General features: G+C 36.2%; 5 protein-coding genes, 2 long non-coding RNA genes and 2 pseudogenes across 12 annotated transcripts; 8 read left to right on the forward strand and 1 right to left on the reverse strand.

Annotated features, from left to right (window-relative positions):
- The first annotated feature begins 1122 nt into the window (after window positions 1-1122).
- LOC104716198 (F-box protein At2g21930 pseudogene) lies at window positions 1123-3236 on the forward strand (annotated as a pseudogene). The gene is made up of 3 exons (XR_755959.3): window positions 1123-1253; window positions 1466-1875; window positions 2094-3236. The product of XR_755959.3 is annotated as an F-box protein At2g21930 pseudogene (transcript).
- LOC147935695 (putative F-box protein At4g38870 pseudogene) lies at window positions 1616-2617 on the forward strand (annotated as a pseudogene).
- Window positions 3237-4234: 998 nt separating the features above from the next.
- On the forward strand, window positions 4235-5251 carry LOC147935696 (putative B3 domain-containing protein At1g78640). Its single transcript, XM_087470226.1, has 2 exons — window positions 4235-4701; window positions 4852-5251. Exons 1-2 carry the CDS (start codon window positions 4235-4237, stop codon window positions 5249-5251), a joined length of 867 nt encoding a protein of 288 aa, XP_087326352.1.
- Window positions 5252-6407: 1156 nt separating this feature from the next.
- On the forward strand, window positions 6408-7000 carry LOC147935697 (uncharacterized). Its single transcript, XR_015568002.1, has 2 exons — window positions 6408-6545; window positions 6697-7000. It is a non-coding gene; the product is annotated as an uncharacterized LOC147935697 (long non-coding RNA).
- A 1466-nt stretch (window positions 7001-8466) lies between these two features.
- On the forward strand, window positions 8467-9744 carry LOC104716199 (small ribosomal subunit protein eS25w). Its single transcript, XM_010433584.3, has 4 exons — window positions 8467-8530; window positions 8627-8701; window positions 8915-9049; window positions 9472-9744. The coding sequence occupies exons 1-4, from the start codon at window positions 8528-8530 to the stop codon at window positions 9583-9585; spliced, it is 327 nt and encodes a 108-aa protein (XP_010431886.1). The 5' UTR covers window positions 8467-8527; the 3' UTR covers window positions 9586-9744.
- A 298-nt stretch (window positions 9745-10042) lies between these two features.
- LOC104716200 (glucose-1-phosphate adenylyltransferase large subunit 3, chloroplastic) lies at window positions 10043-14422 on the forward strand. Of its 5 annotated transcripts, none has more exons than XM_010433586.3 (16): window positions 10043-10640; window positions 10720-10835; window positions 11405-11633; window positions 11719-11841; window positions 11952-12122; window positions 12215-12307; window positions 12411-12494; window positions 12574-12629; window positions 12736-12829; window positions 12923-13108; window positions 13195-13275; window positions 13345-13431; window positions 13543-13647; window positions 13723-13829; window positions 13916-13976; window positions 14116-14422. In XM_010433586.3, the coding sequence occupies exons 3-16, from the start codon at window positions 11415-11417 to the stop codon at window positions 14215-14217; spliced, it is 1569 nt and encodes a 522-aa protein (XP_010431888.1). In that variant the 5' UTR covers window positions 10043-10640; window positions 10720-10835; window positions 11405-11414; the 3' UTR covers window positions 14218-14422. The 5 variants fall into 5 exon arrangements, with proteins under 5 accessions (XP_010431888.1, XP_087324170.1, XP_087324171.1 ...); XM_087468044.1 differs by having other exon boundaries at window positions 10389-10640; window positions 10720-10896; XM_087468045.1 differs by having other exon boundaries at window positions 10428-10640; window positions 10720-10863.
- Window positions 14423-14489: 67 nt separating this feature from the next.
- LOC104716202 (protein RER1A) lies at window positions 14490-16706 on the forward strand. The gene is made up of 4 exons (XM_010433589.2): window positions 14490-14812; window positions 15311-15682; window positions 15960-16140; window positions 16357-16706. Exons 2-4 carry the CDS (start codon window positions 15330-15332, stop codon window positions 16402-16404), a joined length of 582 nt encoding a protein of 193 aa, XP_010431891.2. The 5' UTR covers window positions 14490-14812; window positions 15311-15329; the 3' UTR covers window positions 16405-16706.
- Window positions 16707-16786: 80 nt separating this feature from the next.
- On the reverse strand, window positions 16787-18562 carry LOC104716201 (phenylcoumaran benzylic ether reductase 1). The gene is made up of 5 exons (XM_087468046.1): window positions 18175-18562; window positions 17902-18036; window positions 17531-17768; window positions 17213-17416; window positions 16787-17123 (listed from the first exon to the last, which is right to left on the reverse strand). The coding sequence occupies exons 1-5, from the start codon at window positions 18355-18357 to the stop codon at window positions 16957-16959; spliced, it is 927 nt and encodes a 308-aa protein (XP_087324172.1). The 5' UTR covers window positions 18358-18562; the 3' UTR covers window positions 16787-16956.
- Window positions 18563-18775: 213 nt separating this feature from the next.
- Window positions 18776-20042, forward strand: LOC104716203 (uncharacterized). The gene is made up of 3 exons (XR_755960.3): window positions 18776-18950; window positions 19307-19483; window positions 19744-20042. It is a non-coding gene; the product is annotated as an uncharacterized LOC104716203 (long non-coding RNA).
- The last annotated feature ends 16 nt before the right edge of the window (window positions 20043-20058 follow it).

Here is a 20058-nt window from a genome sequence, read left to right on the forward strand (position 1 = left end):
GTAACTATCCAATTCTTTAATAGTTTAATATAAAGTATAGTTAAAATTATTTTTGTTCTTTTTTTCTACTTAAAATTTTACATTTTGCCTCTCTGGTCCTAGACTTTTTTTTTTTTTTTTTTTTTTGTGAAAGAGAAAAGAGAAGACATCTAAACCATGTCATTTATATTTATTGTCAAACATGAAAAAGCACTCTACTACTTTAAACTTAGTTTCTTGAACAAAATCTAACCTCATGGATTCGTACAACTTTTGTGTTTATTTGTTTTCTTTCTCTATCAAATAACTTACATCTACAATCAATTTTATTTGCGCGAAAAAAAAAATTAGTTAATAATGTATACACACAGTTATGTACTTGGAAACTCTGGTCTCTGTATGAACTTTTCTATTCCTTTTCCTAAAATGTAATAAATATTAAATACATAGCAAAAGTGGCGAATAGATCGCCGCCACATGCAGCTTCTATAAAATATAATAGATGATAAATGTAAAGAAATTCCGACCTGCCGGAAACGAACCAGCGACCTAAAGATTACAGCAACTACTACAGTCTTCCGCTCTACCAACTGAGCTAAAGTCGGATTGATAAATCTCATACTGGTTAGAATATATGAATGGGCCCTAATGGGCTTTGCGACAGCGTCTTGGTGGAGGATGCAATTAAGAAAGAGCCTCTCAGAATTTCAACTTATAAGAAATCAATGGAATCAAGTAAACAAACAAATCTTTCAAAACATAGAAAACAGGACGAGAGTTGCCAAAAAAAAAAAAACATCTATAAACATGGAACGAACAAATTTGGGATCATAAATGAGTTAGAACCAGAGTGAAAATTAAATCCTATTCAAATTATATTTGAGCACGTTAACGCCAAAACATTGGTACGAATCATTAAGTAAGAATTGAATCAGGGAGAATTGTCAACTGTCAATGAATGAAATCCAAAATTGAATCAGGGAAAAAGAAGAAGAAGAAAAGTGTCTAACCATTTTATTAATTAAAAAACTAACCCAGTTAAATAACCAGACTAAATCATGAACCTGATCAAATTAAGAAAACCGAACCGGTCTTTCTACACTCCACTCTCTACTAGTCAGTCTCTCTACACACTGTATCTGTAGTCTAGTCTTTATCTACTACCAGCCCTGCTCGACGACATCTTTCTTTCATCTATCTTTCAGTTTCATGTAAAGTGGAGAGTTTGACCCAAAAGAGTCTACTGACCATTGTTTGTGCAGAGAGCCAGCCAGGTGCTTACTTACTTGCATTTGCTCCAGTTGCATTTTGTTTTTTCTCTGAAAGCTTGGTTTTGGATTTTGTGCAATTCGTTTTTTTTTCTCCCAGTTGTTGATGAACGAAGCTCTGCTGCTGCAATTCTCATAAACTTTGGAAATCTTTTTTGTGAACCACTAAAATAGCAACTATGTGTTAACACTCTTTTCATCTTCTTCTCCTTCTTCAGATTTTATTAGGTTTTACGCAAAGCTTGAATTTTTACTAAGCTAGCTGCTGAATCCAAAGAACAATGAGTGATACAGAGAGGAGAATTTATTGGAGTTGTGTTTGGGTTTATCGTCCTCATCTTCGAATCCAGAACAAAAACAGCTCGAAGATGATCCAATTCCAAACCCTAATCTCGGCTGTGCTAGGCAATTTTTTTCCCCAATCCCCACAACAAGAAATCGAAATTGGAGAAACAAGTAGGCGTAGTAGGACTAAGAAGATTGCCGTTGGAGATGACATTGCAAAGTCTTATACGCTTCCTTATGAGCTCCAGATGGCCACAGCTCAAGGGTTTCCAGTTAAAACCTTATTGCGATCCCTCAGCGTGTCGAAGCTCTGGAGGTCTACAATCCTCAGTAAGGGTTTCAGGTATTAAAGAAAGAGTATTATCATATCTATGATTACTCTCAAATCCCATAGATTACTCTAATATACATTAATTATAATATTCTCTTTAATTATGTCTTTTATGGTTTGTGCTTATATATATATATATATATATATATATATATGTAAGTTGTATCATTTCATTCAACAACAACAATAATAATAATAATACAATCCTTTAACATAAACATTCATATCAGGGATGCCGCATATCTAACCTCTTCTTTGACTACTCGACCACAACACAAGCAAGGTCTTCTCTTCACTTTCATTTGCAGAGACAATTGTTTTGTCTTCTCTGCGCCTGCCCCTGATAAATTATGATGAAGATGAAGCATCCTCATCCTCTTCTTCTTCTACTTCCGTAGTCGCCACTTACAACATGACACACCAGTCTATATCCCGAGTCACCATTTCTCCTTCCGTCCACGGTCTGATTTGCTACGGACCAGCTTCTGGACTCGTCATCTACAATCCTTTCACTAGAAGATCGATTGTCTTGCCTAGTATCAACTCAGAGTTTAAGAGATTAAACCACTACATAGGCTTTGATCCCGTTGACAGCTGTTATAAAGTGTTGTGCGTGGCAATGGGAAGACCTCAGATTGGAAACAACCTTGCTTTAGCCGAGGAGCTAGGGGTTTTGACGATCGGATATGGTGAGCAATCATGGAGGATGCTTGAGGACGCTCCTCCCCATTCTCCTACATGTGATGAGATGTGAGCATCGATGGTGTTCTGTTTTTTGGAGCTTTTACTGGCGCTCATCTAAATGAACCTGCAGTCATGACTTTTGATGTTCGCTCTGAAAAGTTTCGTCTTATCAGTGGACCTGACAACACCGCCGGTGGTAACTTTCTTACTTCTTCTTCAAAGCTAACATCCTACGAGGGAAAGCTTGCTGTCCTTCTCTTTGAAGATCCGGTTGTTCGTAAGGTTGCTTTGTGGGTTTTAGAAGATGCTGTGAATGAGGAATGGTCATACAAGACTTTTGATTTGCCTAGTTTACTTGGGTGGACAACAGATTTTGAACTTCAACTGTTCAGCGCCACCAACGCTGGTGAGATTATTTTGGCACCACTCTTTGTGCGTGCATCCACATATCGTGTTCTCTTCTATGATCCAAACAAAGATAGCTTCAGAAAAATTGAGATTGAAGGAATCACAGACCGTGAGGTTCCACACAAGGTTGATGGTTGGTGGTATTGTCGTGCAGTCTCTGTCTTCCCTGGTCAAGTTGAGACTCTTATGTTTCTGTAATGTGATAGTTTACTAGTAGTTTGTTTCTGTAACCTCAATGTTTCTGACTGCAATTAAAGGTTACTGGTATTATCTATTCCCAATCCTAGTATTTTAACTTGTTTCATCACAGTCTTTTTCTCCTATATCTTAAGAGCTTGTCGTCGTGTATGAAGTTCGTTACTATTTGAACTTGCGAGGATCATAACTGAATCAGATAATCAGATAAGATCCTCCGCTTGTATAGCTATGATGGGATGTATCAAAGAGAGGAGAAGACATCTCGCTACGTACAGAGGCTCAATGGATCATGATGGTGTCTTTCTCTCTTCACATTTCTCTGCAATTCAATCTGGCGACTTGAATCCTGGAAGAATCAAATCTCTGAGCACAAGTTTAAATCTCAAGTGAGTCAAGTCCCAGTCTCTTGGGGTACAAAATAATAATAATAATAATAAAAAAACTTAAAAATATAATTTGGGTTTTGCTTACATTACATGGGCCGTCAGCCGATTGTCAGAATGAAAATGGAAAAAAGAAGAAAATGGAAAAAAGAAGAAAAATGTAAAACTTGGAAAGGATTATATCACTCTTCCTGAAAGAACCAGAAGAGAAGAGAAAAAAACCTGTAAAATGTAAATGTTCTTTATGAAAATGTAAATACTTAAAATATGAAACAAGAACAATATTTAGAATGATAAATATGTAAATCATACATTATTCTTGTTAATCAAAAAGAAAAAGAATTGTACTTAAAAATATGTAAATGGTCACATAATTTACCACTAAAAATACGAATCAAGAACAATATTTAGAATTAAAAATATGTAAATCATACATTATTATTTTCAATCGAAATGTAATCTTTTACAAAAAAAAAATGTTGATAAGGCCGTTTTGGACTTTTGGTTAAACAAGAAATGCAAATCTAACTAAAATATAAACTCCACCAAAGGAATAGTTTTGAGGAATTGTAAGTAATGGAAAAGGAAAATTGTGTTCACGTATAACTATAAATAAACATGTAGAGGTGCTTAGCGCTCTCTACCCCTCAAACTTGCTTTTTAATCTTTCATCTTTTCCACACCCCTAAAACTATACTATGGCTAATCTCGAGCTGACTTTAAGCCAACCTGACTCATGGACCATATCGAAGACTCTTGGAGAAAACGATCTTGGCTTTCAGTTTCTTCTGCCGAAGAGAGATATGGAGGATTACATAATTAGTGAGTTGAAAACTGATTCGGTCAATCCTATAAGTGCAAGCGATATTTTGGACGGGCATGTTCTTTTGAGATTACTTGACGTGGATACTGGTGTAGGTTACCTCATGCGACTAACACAAACTCGTGTGCAAAATATGCCTGGTAGTTACTATTTCAGAAACATGTGGGGAGATCTCAAGAGAGATAGAGATCTCAGGATAGGGGATGTGATTGGAATCAGTTGGGATAAGTGGAATCACCAGTTCCTTTTCACGTCATATATGTTGCGCCCCGGCAACAGCAACAGCAGCAGCAGCAACAGCAATACCAGCAGCAGTATTAATAACTACCATAGAGCTTTTTCGTTATTCTGTTTTATTTATGTGAGAACTATAAAAATTAACATGTTAAAGGTGATTAGCTCTCTACCCCTCAAACTTTCTTTTTCGTGTTTCATCTTCCAAATCTCTAAATTTATACTATGGCTAATCTCGATCTCGAGCTGAGTTTTAAGGCAATATGTACCATGGACCATAAAGAAGACTCTTCAAGAACGCGACCTTGAATTTCCGTTTCTTATACCGAAGACAGATATGGTAGATTACATACTTCCCGAGTTGGAAAGTGATCCAATCAAGCCTATAAAAGCAAGCGATATTTTGAACGGGAATGTCCGTTTAAAAGTACTTGACTTGGATACTGATGTGACTTACCGCATGGGACTAACACAACTTCGTGTGGATAATATGCCGGGTAATTACTACTTCAGAGACTATTGGGCACAACTCATGCAAGATAGACATCTCCAGGCAGGAGATGTGATTGGACTCTATTGGGATAGGTCGAATCACCAGTTCTGTCTTCGCGTCATAAGTCTTGTGCAGCCGCGTCGTAGCCGTGCTCGTGACTCGTGATGAGTAACAAGTTTTTTTTTTTTTTTTTTTTTTTTGTCATTCATAACCAATTCTTACAACACGAAGCAACACTACTTAGTGGAATCGAACTGTGTTAACTATTTGACTAAAGACATTCTCTATCATAAAACTTTTTTTGCTATTCTGTTGTATTTATTTCATAAGGTTTTTTAATGATTACAATAATTATTCGTTGCATATTGGGTATTACTCCCTCTCTATAGTAATTAATGATTTTGTAAGATTTTTTTCTTGTATCATAAAGATTGATTTTTACCAATTAATGCTAAAAAATTATACAAGAACCATTAAATAAAAATATTAAAATCTGGTGAACTACTATTGGTTAATAGTTATAAGAAATGTTATTATATCTAAACATTAAATATTTTTCTTAATTTATGTGAAAATTCTAAAACATATGAGTATTATTTATGAGTTATCACTTAAAAAAATTAACATAACAGAGTTATTTATTTATGTGTGTGTGTGCAACTTATTAACACCTTTTTACTTGGAAATTAACAACTTATTAACACAAATAGTTTTTCTTCTAAAGTCATTGTACGATTTAAGATTTAATTTTATTTTGCGTAACGTGATTTCGTTAACCTAAACTAATAAATTAATCATCACCCCATATGAATATCTCCGTAATTGTCTCTTCATTAATCTAAATAGCAAAATTCACTCTCTAAGGGAGGTGTATTCAACTTGACATTTTAAGTGATTTGGGTGAAATTTACAAATTCTATGTTATTCAATCATGGATTTTAAAAAGTCTATTAAAATCCACTGTTATTGAACTGATGATTTAAAAATGTACTTTAAAATCCATTAAAATTCACTGCTATTGAACTGATGATTTAAAAATCTACTTTAAAATCCATTGTTATTCAAAACAGTTTTGTGGATTAGGATATTAATAATTTTTAGGATTTTGGAGGATTTTAGAGGATTTGTTTAGTTAAAAATACAGAAATCCAAATCTCATGGTTTTAGGTGGAATTTGAAAGAATTTTACAGAAAATTTTATGAACTTTCCTAAAATCTATCAAAATTCTAAATTTCCTAAATCCCATCGAATTCTCCAAAATCATAGTTTGAATACACCCCCTAACTCTATAAAATGCCCCAGTGTGTAGCCATGTTAAATCACACAAACACCAAATATAAGAACAAAGAGGAAAGAAAAATGACATTTTGACCAAAAAAAAAGAGGAAAGAAAAATGACAAAGTCATTCACTCTCGTTGCTCTCCTATGCATCTGCTTCCTTCTCCATTCTCCAACTGGTCAGTGACACAACATATATTTTAACTTTACATAATAGCATCCATCTCTATATATATATATATGTCGATATAATTACTGTTTTATTCAAGATAACGTACATAAACATGAAACAATATTGTTAACTAGAAATGTGATAAATTATGAACGTAGGATTGAAAGTAGCGGAGGCTAAGATTTGCCAAAGGTACAGTCAAACGTGGTCGGGGAGGTGCACGCTGACGAGCCACTGCGACCGCCAATGTATCAAATGAGAAGACGCTCGCCATGGAGCATGCCATCAGGACAAACGTGGCCGCGCTTGTTTCTGTTATTTCAACTGCAAGAATTAAGCGTTATGATGAGAGCGGTTTAAACCCCGTTTGTGAAACTCTCTAGCTATTTTGCTTTGTCTCTGAGCAGGCTTTCGTTTTGTTTTGTTGTTTCGTCGAAATAATAAAGTTCTGGATCTATCATCTATGATGTAGCGCAGCCGTGAGCCATCATCTATCACAACTTGGATTCAAATTTAAGAGTGTGTGTTTCAGATTCTAACGAACAAAATAATCAATATATAAGTAAATTGTTGTGTCAACAAATCAAAAGTATGTATATTCACTAATCATAATTTGGACATACCATCAATTCATAAAAGTCTTTACCGTTGTACGTATGTCGTAAAATTTTCATTTTAAAAATTAGATAGTACTTTTATTGCAAGAACGTTTTCTTTTAATTCTTCATTTGCTAGATTCATAACTAACAATTGTTTACACAGGGATTTCATCCGTTAGCTAGTATCAAGATTTTAATCCTAGCTAGATTCGTAGTAATTAAAACGAAAAATGGTCATGAAAATTGAAAATACAATATTTTGCTGAATTTTATAACCTTTTTGAACTGTATATTTCGTGTTACATCTTTAAAATTGATTTAATGCCGATGTGAATTTTGAGACTCAACTATTTATTTAGTCTTGTTCTTTGGAATAAGACGAATGACATGCTATATAGGTTTCAGCACATTTTGAAAAGAACCAATTAGTCAAGTGATGGTGTTCGACCCTAGTAAGACTCCCATAATAGTTAAGTCAAATTAAAAAATCCAGCTAGCTGACTACAGACTAAGTGGCTTGATAACTGCCAGCTATATGGTATATTTTATGAGTATTGCTGCTTTTTTTTTTTTTTTGAACAAAAAAGTATTGCTGCTTAGTAACGTTAAACTAACCAATTAAGACCAATGGATGATCACCAAGAAGTTGGACCACAAAGCAAATGCATAGTATATTTGGTTTCTTGATTAATCAATTGACGTACGGTACATGATAATTAAGAAGGTAAACACTCCATGTGAAAACTTAAGTACTTGGTGCGTAATAAATTTGAAGAAAATCACTGGTGATTCGACTAGCAACATACAACGGATCATGCGGGATTTTGTTAACGTTTAGAATTTGGAAGTGGACCTTTTAAGTATCACTGTATAAATTAATGAGAAATCGTAGGAACATATACTTCATACAAATAAGCAATATATTTTGAAACGTGCATGTCCTTCATACTAAGCAATAGTATATGTCATTATATAGTTTGCTAGCTCAGTTGCAATGTTCCATCATTGTTATCAAATCGTGGTCTTTTTTTTTTTTTTGGTATAAAAGTATCATTACATATCTAACTACATACTATTTTACTAATGGTAAATATATAATATATATATATATATATATATAAATCAAAAAGAAAATTTGAAAGAACAAATAAAACTGAAGGGAAGACAAAAACCTCAACAACTGAAATAGAAGTCAGAAATGCAATCGAAACTTTAATGGGCTTCGGTGCCGATATATGGGCTGTACATTAGAGTGGCCCAGGAAACATAATAACCTCAAACTTGGGAAACCCTAATATAAGAGCAAACCCTAGTCTTCACTCCCTCGGCCTCAACTTTCATCAAACTATTCGCCGTTCGCTCCTCCCTCGCCGTCGAAGTCGAAGTCATCATGGTACATCTTTTCTCTCCGCTCTTCTATCTCTCTCTTCGTCTCTGTGGTTTATCTTTTCTTTTGTCTGAATCGTTGTTTTCGTTTCGCTGGTTAAAGGCGCCGAAGAAGGATAAGGTTCCGCCGCCGTCATCGAAGCCGGCGAAATCCGGAGGTGGAAAGCAGAAGAAGAAGGTTCGTTTCTTAACGAGCGATTTATCTATTATACGAATAGAATTTAGGTTTCATTTGGAATGTGCAAAGATCTGATTATCTGATTTCGGAGTTTATGTGAACTGTGATGTTTTAGTTGAAATGATTTAAGCCTGTGTAGATTTGTTTTGCAATGGATGTTATTGTTGTGCTTACAACGTTGATCTTTTTTTGATGGTAATGAAAAAATAACAGAAGTGGAGCAAGGGAAAGCAAAAGGAGAAGGTGAACAACATGGTGTTGTTTGATCAAGCTACTTATGACAAGCTTCTCACTGAAGCTCCCAAGTTCAAGCTCATCACCCCTTCCATCCTCTCTGACCGTATGAGGGTATATACATACTTCTTACTTGTTTCATTTTACCATTTCGTACCTTAAAATTCATAGTTCTATCTCTTTGCAGTTTATTTAATGTTACAGGCATATAAGTATCCGGAATCTGTTAGTTATATAGTGAATATATGTTGGGTGTCGAGTAACATGTTATACTCTTGAGTCTAGATAATTTCTTTGTTTCAAGCAATTTTATAGGAACCGAAACTTTATAATGTTGGCTGTTCACGAGTCATGAGATGGTTCTTCGCTTCCAGATAGTTTTATATGTTTTGTAGGACTGCTATCTATGTTTACATTTATGTAGTAATAGTTGTCGATGTTGAGCTTGTCTAGAAACATATTTTTCTGTTGTCTCTTCGTTTTTGGTTCTGTCTTTCAAAAAATAATAAGGTTGTGTACCGTGTTGAACAATACAGATAAATGGGTCTCTTGCAAGGAGGGCCATTAGGGAGCTAATGGCTAAAGGTGTGATCAGGATGGTCGCTGCTCACTCGAGCCAGCAGATCTACACTCGTGCCACCAACACCTAAGATGTCTGGTTCTTGATCCGGCTCGGTCGTCATTTGTTTTTCTTACCTCTTGTTGTTTGATTCGTCAGAAACTCATTAGAATCTTTGTTTCGTACTCCGTTTTTGAGATATATGGCTATTTAAAACGCATTGAGACTTCTAAGATTCAGTTGACCCTGATCCATCCGTCTTGACATTTTTCGTTATACAACTTGGTAGTGGACCGGTTCTGGTTTGGTTATGCTATAAACAATTTAGACCGTAGTTTTATTATTATTGAGATTGGAAATTAATTTGAAAGATCTTTTATTGGCAAACTAGTGTATCAATGAGAAACCGTGTAATAAAATAAATGGGAATGTCCACATGGATTTCATAAAAGGATAACGCCCATACTGTTTCACTGTCCTTATGTTTGTTTTCTAACCAAAGAATCGTAGTGTTTATAGTTTTGCTAATTGGACAGACACTTTGACTTAATGTAGATTTATTGAAATAATTTCCCGACATAGAGCATTGTTTATCCATGCGTGATGGGTCCTTCTATCTCGTCTTCTCCCCCGTTAATCAAATGGGTGCATCTTTTCAATCTATTTGGTTATTGCTAATCTTATCAAAATTTTCCCGTAATGCTTAAAATTTACAATTTGCAAAACATGGCCGTTGATCACACGAAACTTCCCTTTAGACATTTATTGCATCATCTCTTAAGCATAGCCGTTGGAATATATTTTATTGTGTTTTTTTTTTTTTAATTAACCGGTGATGATTATATTATACACTGTAATTCAAATACATATACACGATATTTTTACAAGCAAATTATAATTTGTGAGACTACTAATTGTATACTCCTAGTCTCTAGCTTCGAGGCAGTAATGTGTTACGACGTGTACGGACTAGAGTAGCTAGCACACCTCTATGCTGGGCCAATAAGGTGAAAACGGGCCTGGGTCCACATGCAAGCAGACAAAGATATCGACGTGTCCTAGTGGCAACAGTATGGGGGAGAAACCAGAGTCGTCCGTTTTGGTTCAGTGACGGTCCTTGTCAGACGGACACCTATGGCTTTGTTGGTAAAATTTCACATGAACTCTTCTGAAATTCTAGTATTTTATAACTTACTCGTGACTAATTCAGATGTGACCATTTAAGGGAAGAAGACCAATTGCCTATTTTACAAGTTTGATTGAAATCCTCCTTCGATTTCAAACGACATTAACCAAAACCAGTATACGAGCGAGCTAGAACTAGAAGGACTCCAGTTCTCGGTGACTTCTCTCATTTATTCGATCCTCTGTGTGTGTTCTTTTAGCTTCTAAGCATTTGAAAGTATTCACCTTTGGACGATTTTGCTTTATTTTCTTCAGCTTCCGTTCTCTTCGAATCTTACATTTCACTGTCATTCGATGATCTGAAAAATCTTAATATTGATTAGGAAGGATTGAACTTTTCTATCTGGTTCAAACTCATTTATGATCCAATACTTGTTCGTTTCATGTTTATAAATGAGAATCTTTTTAATCTGTTTTTGGTAACTCTCTTCCTCTTTTTTCTAATGATTTTGAAAGATTTATTACCTGCGTAAAGTTTATTCCATTGATTTCTTCAAGATACAGTATCTCTTGGTAACTTACAAGAGTTAGAGGTTTTGTCTTGATTCCATCAATTTCTGAGAACCTCCTTCTTAAATATCTGTGTTTGAATCGACTGTGTAGTCAAAGTTTCCTACTTTCTGATAATTTCTTTATTGGACGAACACACTCACAAATCGTAGTTCACTATATATATCATCTAGTTTTACTAACGAGCTTTACGATTCTGTTCTGTCTTTTTCCAGCTTAAAAAGTATGGATTCTTGTTGCAACTTTGGCTTGGGGACAAACACTGTCTTGGCCAAAGAAGACAGTTTCAAGAATGTAGAGAACAAATTTTGGGGTGAAAAGATCAAAGGAAGCCTCTTGAAACCTTTTTCTTCCGATTTGGGTTCCAAAAAGTTCAGAAATCGTAAGTTGAGGCCCGGTGTTGCTTACGCCATTGCTACTTCAAAGAATGCTAAAGAGGCTTTGGTAAGTTTTATGATGAGGAGTTATCAAAACAACTTCTTTCTGAGAAACTTGTTTTAGTGATTGGTTTCATGTTTTTGTTTATCAGAAAGTACAGCCTTCTATGTTCGAGAGAAAAAGAGCAGATCCAAAGAATGTGGCTGCAATCATCCTAGGAGGAGGCGATGGAGCTAAACTCTTCCCTCTTACAAAGCGAGCAGCAACACCGGCTGTGAGTGATCCTTGACCGAAACGGTTTTGAGAAATATGATGTTTGTTGTGTAAACAGGAAGTCTTATGTTTTCTGATTCCTGAAACACTACTATTAAACAATATTTGTAGGTTCCTGTGGGTGGATGCTATAGGATGATCGATATCCCGATGAGTAATTGCATTAACAGTTGCATAAACAAGATTTTCGTGCTGACTCAGTTTAACTCGGCTTCCCTCAATCGCCATTTGGCTCGTACTTATTTTGGCAATGGCATAAACTTTGGAGATGGTTTCGTTGAGGTACATATATAACAATATGGTTTCTTTCAAAATCTTCCCACTTTCCTGTATTCGATGAAACAAACAAAAAATGCAAAATCTTATTGAAACAGGTTCTGGCTGCTACACAAACTCCTGGTGAAGCTGGGAAAAAGTGGTTTCAAGGAACAGCAGATGCTGTCAGAAAATTTCTATGGGTGTTTGAGGTGTGAATAACTTATGATCATTTCACTAAATCTATCAGACATTATGGCGGTTCGTTTATGATTCTTGAACATGGTCTGAATCTGCTGATGCTTGCTATTATAGGATGCTAAGAACAGGAACATTGAGAATATTATCATCTTGTCTGGAGATCATCTATATAGAATGAATTACATGGACTTTGTTCAGGTAATATAATAATAAACACATTCCTCCTAGTAGATTCAAGATAGTTTAACTAAATAACTCAACACTATGCATTGGACAGTACCATGTCGATAGTAAAGCGGATATTACTCTTTCATGCGCGCCAGTAGATGAGAGGTGAGTTTCTTTTAGCACTATGTATGATGTGCGCCTTTGTATGATCTTGGTTTTAACTTCTTAACCATTTTAACTTGATTATAAATTCGGTAATTGTAAATTTCAGCCGTGCATCGGATTATGGACTTGTGAACATTGATCGAAGCGGGCGTGTAGTCCATTTCTCTGAGAAACCAACTGGCATCGATCTGAAATCAATGGTTTTAATTAATTCACTTAAACTTAATAGTTTACAAACTATTGATAAGTCAAATGTTTTCCTATTGTTTTTAACGATTATAATGTGAATGCAGCAAACAGATACAACTATGCTTGGACTTTCCAATCAAGAAGCTGCAGAATCTCCATACATTGCATCAATGGGAGTTTATTGTTTTAAGACCGAAGCTCTACTAAAGCTTCTGACATGGCGGTATCCGAGTTCCAATGATTTTGGATCTGAAATCATTCCTGCAGCTATAAGAGATCACAATGTCCAAGTACAAGAAAATTGTTTTTTCTCTTTTAAAAGATCATCTCATGAGTTTTATCGCAAACGCTTGAGTCAGATTTTCTTCTTCTTTAGGGATACATCTACAAAGACTATTGGGAAGATATTGGAACTATAAAGAGTTTCTACGAAGCTAATCTTGCTCTTGTCGAGGAGGTTAGTGTGATAAAATACTCAAAGAAACTTTGGATCCAATCTCCCAACTATTGTTCTTGATTTATGCAGCATCCCAAGTTTGAGTTTTACGATCAGAATACGCCTTTCTACACTTCTCCTCGGTTTCTACCACCCACCAAAACCGAGAAATGCCGCGTAAAACATCTCTCTCTCTCTCTCTCTCTAGTCTCTACGTGCAAATCCTCTTCTAAATCTCGACTCTTAATACACTAACTAGTATATGAATCCACTTGATGGTTTTTGCAGATTGTGAATTCGATAATCTCACACGGATGTTTCTTGGGAGAATGCAGCGTCCAACGTTCCATCATTGGTGAAAGGTCACGTCTTGAGTATGGTGTTGAGCTTCAGGTGTGAATCCCCTTAATCAAAATAGGACCTAGCTTTAAGGACATTGAAAAACTGAGTGTGGTTCTTCTTTTGCAGGATACTCTAATGCTAGGAGCGGATAGTTACCAAACCGAATCTGAGATAGCGTCTCTGCTCGCGGAAGGGAATGTGCCAATCGGCATTGGCCGAGATACAAAGATCAGGTAACAAATCTAAAAAAAATACTCAAAACATAAATGATCTCAGTTTTGATTCATAAACCCTGATGTTATCTTTGATTACATTGAAGGAAATGCATCATTGACAAGAACGCAAAGATTGGGAAAAACGTGATGATCTTGAACAAAGATGTATGTTTTCTTCCTTCACCATTCTTGATTCTTTTTATGTGTGTTTTTCTCTCTTTTCAAGATCAGTGACGATCAAAAAGACTCTTTTGAGAGATTCAACATTCTTAACGTGAATGGTTTGAATTGTTTTGTATTCCAGGATGTTAAAGAAGCTGATAGGCCAGAGGAAGGATTCTACATTCGATCTGGTATCACTGTGGTTGTGGAAAAGGCCACCATTAAAGACGGGACTGTCATATGAGTGAAACAATCTCAAGACCGCCGTGTAGTGTGAAAAAAGAAAGACACTTTTTGTGATTTTTGTCATGTAAATTAGAAGAGATATAATCTTATAGAAGCAAAAGAGAGAAAGTTTAAACTTTACCAAATAAGAGTGATCTCACCTTTGATTATTGTCGTCGTTTTATATAATCAGAAATAAATAAAGCTATCTATTTCCTTTGTTATGTCAATCAGTAAAGCTAATGTAACTATATGGTAAATTGGTAATTTCTTAGTCAAGGGTTTAAATTAACTCTGACGAAATATTTGGGGTTAAATCGAACTTTAGTTACTCCTGTCGGTGGTTTTGCGTAAATGTTAAGGGGTTAAATTGATATAGACAAAAGTTAGGGGTCAGATTAAATAGAATAGATTATACCGGTGTATTGATTTATAAATATGTTAAAAAAGAAACAACGAGGAAAAGGAACAAAAAAAAAAAAAAAAAAAAAAAAAAAAACGCAGATCAATTTCCTTCTTCATCTTCTTTCTTATTAATAATTTTGGTGTTGCGTCTTTCGTCAGATCTGCTCCTCTTTTGGGTCACCACCAGCCATCATTACTGTCGCCCTTCCGTAAGTGCTTCGATCCTTTGATTTCTCGCAAGTTTCTAATCAATTATCTGAGAATCTTTCCCTGTTTAGATCGTCGTTTTCAGCGATTTGAGTTTTTTCAGATCTGATTTTAGCATTTCTTCAGCTAGTTAAAGGAATCATTTCAGTCGGTTTTGATTATGCTAGTGATATCGATTAAGCTGATAAACAGTTGTTGTTCTAGATGTTTTTGTTATATTTAGCTTCAGATTACGTTTCCTAGGTTTAAGTTTTCTTTTCCCCACTCTGAGGTTGTTTTGGTTGTGTTTTAGAGACGATTTCGTGCAGATCTTTGTTTCTGGGATAACAATTGTGTAGATAAGTTGCTGAAATGTTAAAACTAACGAACATTCGTAGGCCTTTTCTCAGTGAATTGATTTCGTTGTGCATTGTTTCTGTGATGAGGAAAGATTTCAGTTGAAGTTGTTATTTACAAAAGTGTGAATTTGTGACTAACCAACTGTTTTGTTTATCCACTAGGTTTTAAATATCACATAAGATGGATGAAGGCGGAGGTGATAGTGGTTCAGTGGCTACGCCTGTTCAACAGCGAGCACATGAGGCTTGGAGGATTTATCAACACTATCTTGACAAGACTACTCCTCATGCTACTTACAGGTGGATTGGAACTCTTGTAGTCGCTCTTATCTACTGTCTCAGGGTTTACTACATTCAGGGTTTCTACATCATTGCCTATGGTCTTGGAATCTACCTTCTCAATCTGCTTATTGGCTTCTTGTCCCCTCTTGTTGATCCTGAGGCCGGTGGTGTCTCTGATGGCCCTACTCTCCCTACCAGAGGTTCTGATGAGTTCAAGCCTTTTATTCGTCGGCTTCCCGAGTTCAAATTCTGGTAATTCCATGTCTACTTGTCTTAAATGCACTTTACATTCTAGTATTTTCCATGTTTGAGGCTCTCACAACTGATCATGGTAGATCTAGAATCACTAGTATATTAGCAGTAAGCTTTCCCGTCTCAATAGTGTTGCATTCTATACAGTTACAACATCAGAATCTCTGTGGTGGGTGGTATACTATAGAAATATTGAGTTTTTTAAAAGAAAAACATAAGATACCATTGCGTTCTTAGCTCATGAAGGTTAGCTACCTGCTTGTATTTGTGGTCTCAGGTACTCCATGTCAAAGGCTTTCTGCATAGCTTTCCTCATGACATTCTTCTCGGTGTTTGATGTTCCCGTGTTTTGGCCAATTCTGCTGTGCTATTGGGTTGTTCTATTTGTTCTCACCATGAGACGCCAGATCGCCCACATGATCAAATACAAGTACATCCCTTTCAGCTTAGGCAAACAGGTAAAAATAAACTTTTAATTGATTGCTGTTTTGAATGAATTGCAAATTAATTCCTCCATTTGTTACATTTTGCAATTGAAATTTTGATGGCTACTCCAACTTATCCACATTCATATTGGTCGATACAAGATAATATAATTATAGGCTTTGAGATAATATGCTACTTCCAAAAAGTCTGTGTTGTTTTGTGGTAATAATCGTTGGTTTGTTTGGCAGAAATATGGTGGACGGAGCAGCAGCAGCAGCGGCTCACGTGCGGATTGATCTGACCAGTTTGCTGACCATTAGCCACTTTTTGTCTTTGCAAAAAAGAAAGAAAATTGTTATGAAAATCGTTACTATTTTACATCGACAAAACTATGCAGCTATAAGGAAGAATTAGAGGCAGGAAAAAAAAAACAGGATGGGAATTAAATTTGTTCGTGTTAGTTTATCCGTGGGTACTATATAATTTGTTGCTTTACTAATTAGGCCCCAAACTGGAATACTTCGGCTATACTTGGACCGTGTTGTAGACCATTGGACTAAACTTGCATAACTTGCTAAATTTGTCGGATGTTATATTATTGACAACATCTTTTGAAGGATGATGCAAGACTAATAGTGGGCAACAAGTTTTAAGACTAAACTTTGCACTCCGTAGCCATACTAAAATACACAGAGATTTCTAATTATGAAACAGGTGCTGAAGCCGTACATTCAAAATGAACCACACTTCGATTCCGGAGAAACAGACAGGTTAATGGACAATTATTTAAGACCCAAAATTAAAAATTGTGGAGAGACAGGGAGTGACAGTAGTTAAGCACTAAAGCTTCAGACATACTGGTTGAGGAATTCATCAACAGTAGTGTATTTGACATGAGGGTAAAGCTCAGAAGCTTCTACTCCAAAAGAAGGTTCGATTTCAAAGCTTGTGTGTCCTCCTTTCACGAAAACGCAGTGACAAAGGGATAGCATCACGTTTAGTGGAGGTGAAGATTCTGCAAAAACAAAAGCACTAAACCCATCAATGGACAAAGCTAAACAAAATTGGAAGAAGAAGAAGAAGAAGAAAGGTATTTGATCAAACCTATTATCTGTTTGAGGATTTGTTCTTCTGGAACGTAGATTCTTTCAAGTGTTTTGCCAATCTTGTTCTCCCAAAGCGAGACAAGATCGTTGAATGAGTAGGTGTTCATTGGGGGCCTAACGTATAAGATCTTGTTCAAGGTTCTTGGATCATCTACGGCATTGATTGTGTAAGTCCCGATGTCTTCTTCCTTGTTGAACACCGCTGCAAAATATCACAACAAATCAAAAGACAAGAAGTGAGTAACTAGAATAATGGAGGAGAAGGTAGGTTGTCCTCTGATTTTGTAATAAAGATAACAAAGTGTTGTCGTCTAACCTTTGGGGTTTCCATCACCTAAAACGATGACCTTATCACGTGGAGCAGAAGTAGCACCGGGCTGTGCTAGAGTTGGGAGGAAGTAGCCAGCGAAGAAGTTGCAAGAGACATAAGTGTATGGGATTCCTTCGGCCTCAATTGCTCTCCGGAGTTTTGCCTTTGTAGCATAGGCTGACTTGGCGGGCTCGACAGTGTAAACACGGTCTACATCATTTCCAAACTCCGAGGGAAAGAATCTCTGTTCAAGACAGATGTGAAGAGTTGGAGTACAATAGCAGAGTCAATCAAATTGTTACTCAATTCTAAAAAGTATCAACCCCAAAGAGGGAGTGTAATAATACAGCAAAAAAAAAAAAAAAAGAATTAGTTACCTTAACGTTACCGGCTTCTTTAATGGCAGAGATGATCTTGTACTGATGTCCCAAGAGAGAGTGTCCAACCGTAGAGATCACCACATCCGCTTGCTTGATCGAGTTAACGAGGCTCGTATGATCGTCAAGATCTCCCTATCCAATTGTATTTACAAAAACATAATCATGAAACCATGAAAGTAATTAATAGCGACGACAAAAAAAAAAAAAAAAAGTAATTAATAGCAAATCATCATTAAACCAAAAGCGTTTAAGAGAGAAAGAGATACGAACGAGGAGAAACTGAACGCCGAGATTCTTGAAATTCTCGATGGTGGTCGCTCGAGAAGGGCTAGTGAGCGTCGAGTTTCGAACGAGGACTAGGGTTGGGTGGCCAGATCTCGCGCTCGCTTCCACTATATATTTCCCGATGTAACCCGTTCCTCCGATGAACAAGATTTTGCTTTTACTCGCCATTCTTTTTTTAGGCTAATATAAACTCAGATTTCGCCGGAGAAAGAAAGGTACAGAGACGAAAAGCACGGTGGCGCGTAACAACGGAATGAGAGATTTCAGAGATTGATCCCAAATTTGCGGACCTTTTTTTTAACCCGTTTAGCTTCTCTCCACACTTCCCACTTTTATTATGTTCTATTTGAAGCACTTGAACAAAAGAGAGAGTAAAGAGCTTTTGAGAAATGACAATAATACCCCAATAGTCAACGCGTGAGCTACTTTTTCAGTCAAAATTTGCATGCGAGTGTTGTTTGTTGGGTTTGGTTGGTGAAAACTGGCGGCTCCAACAACGCAACTTTCTTCGTCTAATATATTTTGATTGGGCCCTTTTAAAGGCCCATTTCTTAATTATATAAACGGTGCGTTTTGTACCGCACTTGTTCTCCAAGGATTGAATATTGTTGAATAGCGAGCGAGCGTGATCTTCACTGTAGCTAATAACAACAACCGTAGTCTACAAAACTCTTGAGAGCCTAGAACCACCGCCTATACATACATCATCGACCCTTGTCGTTTAAGAAGGAGAACAATTGTGAAATATCTCGTAGAGAAAGGTAAAATAAATTAATTTTGAAGCTCTTCTTGTTCTTCGATTTCTTTCCTTGCTTTGTAGTTTGTTTGGTGAAAATATATATATAACAAAAGGGATGTTTTAGGAATTGAAGGAAACATCTGTTCGATTTTTTTCGTTTAGCGGACATACATAAGATTTACCCATCTAATTTGGAGTTTTTGGGTTCTTCGTTCCTGTTTGGCATTTGATCGAATACTTGGTGGGCTTATTTTATTGTGGAATTTGGTCTTAGTTTGTAGTTCCCATCCAGAGATGCTTCTTCGTTCTAGTGTTCTTGTTTCTTCTTCTATTCACATCAGATTTTATTTACTTTGGTTCAATTTTGTTTATTTGCAGGTACAAAACACTATGGAGACCCAGAACAATCAAACTCCGAAACCGGCCATGACTTCATGTAGGAGGAAGGTGAAGGATGATGCCACTTTCTTTGAGGACGTGAAAGATCACATTGATGACTTCATACATGCCTCAATGGCTGAACACAAGACCTGTTTCCAAAAAACCATCAGCAAGGTCCTTTCTCTCTACTCTCTTGTAGTATATAGCTTTTCTTGAATCTCTTTTCAGAAATTGGCATGGATTTGGCCTAGTATCTTGTTGTCTGTTTAGTAGTTATCGCAGCTGGTTGTGTGTCAGACATGTACTTACTCTTGTAGCATATGATTTGTTCAATACATTTGCTATAGAAGGTTTTAGTTTTAGTTGCTTGCAGCTTCATTTGCTGATCATCTGTCTCCCCTATAACTTAAACTCCTGCGGGTTGTCGATTTCAGATGTTTGGATTATCAAAGCCTGTCGCAGAGAAGCAAGCTGAGGAGGCTAAGGGAGTCGAGAGTCAATTGCCTCTTCAGACGACAGTGTCCAAGTAAAAGACTATAATGTTCTTTTCCAGCTGGGTTTGAAGATAGTACAATGTTGTTCGTTTTTCTTGTTTAAGATCACATCAGGTTTCTTTGTAAATCAAAGACTGCTAGTTTAAAACTGCTAGTTTGGTAGTTAGTTGCCGCTTTTGTGTTTCCAATATATAATTTGCTCGAAGGTATAATAAATCTAATTGATCCGATTCCGCTAACTGGAAAACGATGAAA

Source organism: Camelina sativa, chromosome 10 (assembly GCF_030686135.1).
Source record: "Camelina sativa cultivar CO46 ecotype springtype chromosome 10, ASM3068613v1".
Lineage (NCBI taxonomy): Eukaryota > Viridiplantae > Streptophyta > Magnoliopsida > Brassicales > Brassicaceae > Camelina > Camelina sativa.